General features: G+C 34.9%; 1 protein-coding gene across 2 annotated transcripts in view; it reads right to left on the bottom strand.

Annotated features, from left to right (window-relative positions):
* Window positions 1–7350, bottom strand: part of LOC106461291 (amine oxidase [flavin-containing] B-like) — a 42957-nt gene extending 35607 nt beyond the window's left edge. For both annotated transcript variants that reach the window (XM_022388161.1, XM_013921107.2), the window contains exon 1: window positions 7216–7350. In XM_022388161.1, the coding sequence (XP_022243869.1) occupies window positions 7216–7264 (49 nt within the window). In that variant the 5' untranslated portion in view covers window positions 7265–7350. The remainder of the gene's footprint in view (window positions 1–7215) is intronic.
* Window positions 7351–7991: the final 641 nt, after the last annotated feature.

Consider the following 7991-nt stretch of genomic DNA (forward strand, 5'->3'; position numbering starts at 1 on the left):
CTATAAGAAATCTAAATCCAGTATTACATAAACATTCTACTCAAATGACCACTTTTCCCCAGTAAGCAACATTAACTATAAGAAATCTAAATCCAGTATTACATAAACATTCTACTCAAATGACCACTTTTCCCCAGTAAGCAACATTAACTATAAGAAATCTAAATCCAGTATTACATAAACATTCTACTCAAATGACCACTTTTCCCCAGTAAGCAACATTAACTATAAGAAATCTAAATCCAGTATTACATAAACATTCTACTCAAATGACCACTTTTCCCCAGTAAGCAACATTAACTATAAGTGGCTGGAGACGGCTTAAATGGGTAATGAAGAAAAACTTTAATATAAGTTTAACATGACAGCAAATGTACAACGTTTCGACAAGGTTTTGTCATCTTCAGGTAGCACTATAAGAAATCTAAATCCAGTATTACATAAACATTCTACTCAAATGACCACTTTTCCCCAATAAGCAACATTAACTATAAGAAATCTAAATCTAGTATTACATAAACATTCTACTCAAATGACCACTTTTCCCCAATAAGCAACATTAACTATAAGAAATCTAAATCCAGTATTACATAAACATTCTACTTCTGGAAAACCTTTATTGTAGTTGTAATCAAATTACTCAGTATTTCTTAAAACAAAGTATTTGAAGTGTACCTTGATAATTGGTCTTTTCATTCGTTTTTTCCAATAGACAAGGGCAGTGTGAAGCCCAAGAACTACATTTACCCTAAGCAATCTAAAACCAGAATTAAACAGACACTCTAGTTTTTGAAAATTTTGATTGGTAGTATAATCAAACTACCAGATATTTGATAAAACAAAGTATTTGAAGTAATTGGTGTTTTCACTTACTCTTTCTTGAATTCAAATTGGCCATTGGACGGCTAAAATAGACATTGGTCTCTTACTGAGCGTATAACAAGTATTTGTTAAGGCATGCTATTTAATGTGTATTTTCATAAATTTTGTTTTTACTTCTAAAATTTTTTACCACTTCCAAATGGATGTTTCATGGCAGAAAGCTGCAATTCGCCATCAGAAATATAACACCAGATCTCGATAGACAGTCTGGTGATAGAGAATGTTTATTGTGAGTGTAATTAAACTACGAACAATTTCTTAAATCAAAGTATTTGAAATGTGCCTTGCTAACTGATGCTTTTATTCGCTCTCATCCTGACAGGAATTTAGGTCTTTGTGACCTAGGAGGGTCAGGTACGCTGAGACCTCTTCCTCCCTTCCGAACTGTGGTAAGTCGTCCGTGAATGTAGAGTGTTGATACTACAAGAGGGTCGGAGTAAACCGCACTTGCTCCGACCCCTTTCAGGGCAATGTCCATGTATGTATCACAGTCACATTCTGTGTTTTGCATTGCTTATACAAGTCCATAATGCAAGTTACACATTTCACTAGTTAGAGACTAATCGAACATATTTTACATGTAATACCCTTTTAAATATATTATTTTTAGGCTCTAACTAGTGTCGGGTTTATATGTCTAACATTAGGTGTCATGATCACATCCTTCATTTTAAAATAAATGTTAACCGGCGAGAGGTATTTAGGTCTACTTCCATCACGTATGTAATAACGGTCGAGCTCACAAAGTAGGCCATTCTTTTGCCAATTTTTCTTAAAGTAATTTATAGTATTATGCAAGAGTCTATCGGCTTCTGTTTGTATATTAGCGTATCTGTGCATAAATGTTGATGAGGTGCTTCGGGGGACTTTGTATGCAGAGGTGATTAGTGTGTTTTGTATTCTTTGTAGTTTGTTTATGTGCTTAGGAACTGTGTTTATCCATGCCGGACTGGCATATTCTATTATTGGTCGAATGTATGTTTTGTATATTTTAATAATGTTATCAGGTGATGTTCCCTGGGTTTTGCCTATTAGACTTCTTGCATAATTTGTGCGTTTCCAGATTTTTGTTAAAATGTTATTTGTATGTTTGACCCACGTTAATTTTTGGTCAAATGTTAGTCCTAGGAATTTTGCTGATGTGGAGGTCTGGATAAGTGTTCCGTGCATATATAGTTTGGGAGGGTCTTTGTGATGCTTTGTTATTCTAGTGAAGGTAATTAGTTGTTTTTTCGGGGCGTTTATTTTTATTCTATATTTCTAACAATACTCTTCTATATTCTTTAAGACTGGCTGTAGATTAGTTGTTGCTATGGATGGGGTGGGGGCACTTTTCCAGATCGCCACATCGTCTGCGAATTGTGATGCACAACCGTGATTTGGATCTTTTAATGGCATATAACTTACATACATGATGAACAGAATAGGGTTAACTCCTCCTCCTTGGGGTACGCCTGCCTCTGGGCGAAATGCCTCAGAGTAGGTTCCCCGTACATTTATTTTACATGTTCTATTTTCCAAGAAGTTAGATAGCCAGCGAATAATCACCCGCGGTAGTTCCAGTTCTGTCATGCGGAACCTGAGACCGTTATGCCATACAGTGTCGAATGCTTTCTCGACGTCGAGAAAGCAGGCGACAGTGCATTCTTTTTTGTTGAAGCTATCAATTATTGTTTTGGTTAATCTTACTAAATGATCTGTTGTTTGTCTAAATTTTCTGAAACCATTTTGTGTTTCAGGTAATTTTGAAGTCACTTCTAGGTAATTTGAAAGTCTATTGCTTATTATTCGTTCTAAAATTTTGCCTACACAGCTGGTCAGGCTGATCGGGCGGTGGTTGTTTGGTTTATTTGCTGGCTTTCCTTCTTTATGGAACATTAGTACTATCGCTTGCTTCCAAGAAACCGGGATATATCCAGAATTTAGTGATAAGTTAAAAAGTGCTGTAAGATGTTCATACAATCTCCGAGTGCCCTTTTTGAGAAAGATGGCCTGTATGCCATCTTCACCTGGTGCCTTGTTTTTGGTGGTTTTTATGGCTTTATGGACTTCTGTTTCTGTTATTGTTTTAGTTAGTAGATATGTGATTGGGTTTTCTATTTCAGTTGGTTTGATATTTATGTTTGTGTTTATTGGAAATTTGGGTATGCACAAATCTATGTTTTGTTTGATGTAATTATTTACTTTGTGGTAAAAATGTTCGTTCATGTCCGGTTCATTGAGTGTTTTGTAGGTGTTCTTTGAATATTTTGGCTTTTTCAGAGTTAGAGTATGCTGTTTTGTTTTGTGTTTCTAGGGGTGGGTAATTACTATTGTTGTTTCCTGCATTGGTGTATCTTTTTAGATGGTTCCAGAATTGTTTTGGGTCAGTTTTATCATTTAGTAGAGAGCAAAAATTGTCCCAACTATCTTGCTTTAGTTGTCGGACTTCGTTTCGTATTTTATTTCGTATTGTGTTTATTTGTGTTTTGAGAGTTGGATCTCTGGTTTGCATGAATTGTCTGCGTAATTTCCTTCTTTCTTTTATCATGTCTATGATTTGTTTGTGAGGCTTCCATGTTTGTATTATTTTTGGTAGTTTTAGTTTAGGTATTGTCTGTTAGGGCCCGGCATGGCCCGGTGGATAAGTCACGCGGGGTCGCGTCCTTGTTGCACCAAACATGCCCACTTGGGCGTGGGTCTAGCAACTCCACTCCCATAACAAATGTGCTACGAAAACTGCAACAACAACACTTCCGTCGGCGAAGTGTTGTTGTAGCCCTATGTTCTACTAGGAACGACAGGAACTAAGAAGATTGTCTGTTGAGCTGCTGTTTGTAGACACTCGGTGATTGTATGGCAGTATGCATCTATTTCGGATGCTTCCGCGGCTTCACAAACTTTTGTCTATGATTATTTTATAATGAGTCCAATTTGCTTTCTTGCAATCAAATTTATCTGTTTATATTGATTTATTAGTTTGGGGGGTGAAATTGAAAATACACCAGACCGGTAAATGGTCACTATCTATTTCTTGTCCTACTTGAAATTGTTCGTATCTTCGACTCATATTAAACGAACATAGGCATAGATCCAGGATATCGCTGGTGCCGTATGCGTCTGATATATGTGTCGGCGTGGCATGGTTTAGTAGGACTGTATTTGTATTGATTAGGTAATCCAATAATAAAATTCCATTTGCGTTGGTTGTTTTACAGTTATATATTTTATGTTTACAGTTCAAATATCCTGCTATTATTATATTTTGGTTATGGCTATGTAGGTTACTCAACAATTTTATATCAATGGTTTTACTCGGTGAGCAGTAGATGCCTGCTACCGTTACTTTTGTGTTGTTTTCAGTGATGACATCTATGGTAATACATTCATTTGTGGTTGTTATATCCACTTTCGAAACAATCATGTTTGTTTTATATAATATAAGTATACCTCTGTTGAGGTCTCTACTATTTGTTCTATCATTTCTTATAGTTGAGTAACCTTTGATTTTAAATCTGTTTAAATTTATAACAGGGTTTCACTAATTATTAGGATATCCGGTTTTATGGTATTTGTTAAATCTTCAATCTCATGTTTCTTGGAAGCAAGCGCACCTTGGATGTTGACATGTGCCACCTTGAATTTAATTTAGTAATGTGTTAGTTAAGGTCCTTAGAATTGCCGGAAAGAATGATGTGAGTTTGTTGCTTATTATTTTCATTAGGAGTGTTATACAGTCGTCTGTTCTGGATGGGTTATTAAGTTCGTTTATAACTTCCAATGCTATGATTTTTAGGATATTCGTGATTGGCATGTCATCGTTGGTTTCATTTTGTTTAGTTTTTGTCTTATTCTGTGCTATTCTGGAGTTTTCTGGGGTGGTGTCAGTGTGTGTTTCATTGATAGTTTCTCTTTCTCTCTGTTTCGTTACTGTATTTGTGATTGCGGTGGCGTATGTTGTTTTTTGTGCTTGTGGTGTTGGTAATAATGTTTTTTTATTACTGTTTGTGTTTGGGCATTTGGGTTTTTAATTTCATAAATTTTGGTCTTAATGTTTTTGTATTTTTGACAGCCCTTGTAGTTGGCCGTGTGGTGTTCTCCACAGTTGCAGCATTTTGGTTCTGGGTGTTATTTCTGACATTGTATAATGTGGTGGTCTACTCCACAGCCAACACATCTTGGAGTTGCTTGGCAAGCAGCTGCTACATGTCCAAATCTTTGGCAGTAGTAGCATTGAGTTACCACTATGGATGGTGTCTTTGTCTGCTCTACTGCATATCTTTGGTACCACATAAAGATACCATTGTTAATGTAATGTGTAATATCCTGTGTGTTATCTGTGTATACTTGTTTGTTGGTTTTTTTGTGATGTTTGATATGATTCTTTCCACTTTAGTAGCTTTTATTTCTTGTTTTTGTAGCGTGTCTTGTATGTCTTCCGGGTTTATGGAGTAGTGCACTCCCCTGATCACGAATGACCTGGGTTGTGTCCTTGCTCTCAGAAGTTGTATAGTTATTGCGTTTGTGTTAAATGCGTCTTCGGGCCATGTCTGAAGTCGTTTATCTTTTTTCTTTTAGTCAGTAGTTCCTCAACCAGGGTTTTTGCTCCTGTACGTTGGTCTGGGTTTTCATTGTTGGCCTTGACCGTTATCCGTGTTTTGTTTTTGTGGGTGTCCATGGTCGGAATGAGGGGTCTCCCTTAGCGTAGGCAAGGTCGTCTGTCTTCTTAAAAGTCGCAGCAGTTGTACTATTTTATTTGCTGTCTTAGTTTGGTGGTGAACTTTGGGGAACGTGCCTGGAGAATGCTCAGGTCGTTTTTCTAGGTACTATCCGAGTTTATTCTTAGCTGCTTACTCTTCGCCTTAAACCAACCGGATCTCCTTGATTCTTACTCTCGAGAATCTTCTACAATTTTGTAGAATAGGCGGGAGTTTCACAATACATATTTAACAGTATAAGCTATGTATGTTTCTAAATATAAATTTACAAACGTTGATATTAAAATAACTATATAATAACAAATTCGTTACAGTACTTATAGCAACAAAACAAAACAAAAAACGCTCATCTTTTAAGAAAGTTTTAGTTACTTCTAACAGTGGAAACGACTTGAATAAAATATTGTAAAGATAAAATGTCCTGGTTTGTTCCCGCTTTTAAGTGCTAGATAAATATTTGTACTTGTGAAAGTACTAAACACTGATAAGACTACGTACATGTAACTACTGTGATCTGTACAGTTCGCAAGGTCACCCAGTTTTAAACGGCTAATAAATATTATCTTTGCACCTCAAGGCCGATATAACGCTTGTTGCTATCTGAACGAAAAATATAAACATACTAATCTCAAATTACTTATTCATGTCTCTTTTTTATCTATCCCTTTACGTATATGACTGTTTATTCAAGGATTTATTATTTGGCCTTTACTTCTGTATGTGTGTCTATCCAACCTATCAGTTTTTTATTTCTTCAACTGTTTTTTAATTCATTTGGTTATCAGTAATGCATCAAATCCAAATCATCGAGTTTTGAAAGTGTTCTATGGAATATAGTTTTACACATTAACTATCTAACATGAATATATTAATTAAAGATTTCGAAGAATTTAGTGTCTTACATGTATACCCAATTCTTCTTTGTCTGTTTGTTTATTAAAAGATTTCATTTGCTTCAGGCTTTAATTAAACATATGTATATGTGTATCTTATTATGGAACTTGTAATTTATTTTGTTAATAAACCTCTTGAACTAAGGTGTTATCTAAAAACAATGCTTAGATGTGAGGACTTGGATAACGTTGTATCAACTGTGCGACTGTTGAAATTCTTGATTTTTTAATAATTACATTTTCTGGAGCAAAATGTTTATCATCGAAACCTGGTTTTTAGCGTCGTAACTCTGCTGACTTGTCACTGGCCGCTGGAAGCTCCATGCAAGGGAAAAATAGAATTGCATTATTAAGAAAACAACGGACACTGTTTAGATATGAGTGGTTTCTTAACGTTGTAATTACTCTTCTGTCATTGGAATTGTTGATATTGATTTCTCAATAATTACAACAAGATGCCCAAGTTATATTTTTATAAGCATTATTTTTATCACAAAATAAGATTTGTTTCTTAAGATTTACCTTTACCATCAGCAGGATGATATGCATTAACATTTTAATCACCAACATTGCAATAGTTCACTTTTATAGGCCCTTAATCTTAAGTCTGACATATAACTGGAACAACTGTGTGCGAAACAGAAATATCGAACGGAAGCTAAGGTTACAAATCTTCCCAAGGTATTAGAAAAAGGAGATATAATGATCGTTTTCTATTATTATTATTTTTTAAAGAGACTTACCACTGAGGCCAGCTCCAATCACAATTACTTGGTGTTGTTTAGTCGACATCGAGTTCTTATTCTTTCACAACTATCTCGGATTTCAGTTTCTACCAGTGACTAGACAAGTAGCAAAGTCGAAACTATATTTGATAAGTGTTCGACTCATTATCTTTCTGATTGGCTAAGATCGCAATTTATGTAGGGGTACACCAGTCATGCCACATTTTGTTTTAATTAAATGACCTCTCACTTTTTCAGTTTTTGATGTATTATAAATGTTAATTTTAAAATGTAGCTATAATTTATATAATCATTCATTGTTTAGGTACAATATTGTGTAGATATAATTTATATAATCATTCATTGTTTAGATACAATATTGTGTAGATATAATTTATATAATCATTCATTGTTTAGATACAGATATTGTGTAGATATAATTTATATAATCATTCATTGTTTAGATACGATATTGTGTAGATATAATTTATATAATCATTCATTGTTTAGATACGATATTGTGTAGATATAATTTATATAATCATTCATTGTTTAGATACTGTTGCGTCAGCAGAGGTCACGTGACTAGTATCACGCCAAGTCGTTCTTGAACATTCACGTCCTTTCCTTAAATCTCGGGATCCATCTAGATATAGTGTAGTCTTGTATATATAAGACCGGCCAAGATCAGGCGTGTGTGTGTAATTGAACTGAGTATTGTTGAAGTCGAGCACGTGAGACGTTCGTTGAGAATTATAGCGTTTTTTATAGCGCGACTGTTGAAATTAAGTGTA

This window comes from Limulus polyphemus, unplaced genomic scaffold (assembly GCF_000517525.1).
Source record: "Limulus polyphemus unplaced genomic scaffold, Limulus_polyphemus-2.1.2 Scaffold927, whole genome shotgun sequence".
Classification (NCBI taxonomy): Eukaryota; Metazoa; Arthropoda; class Merostomata; order Xiphosura; family Limulidae; genus Limulus; species Limulus polyphemus.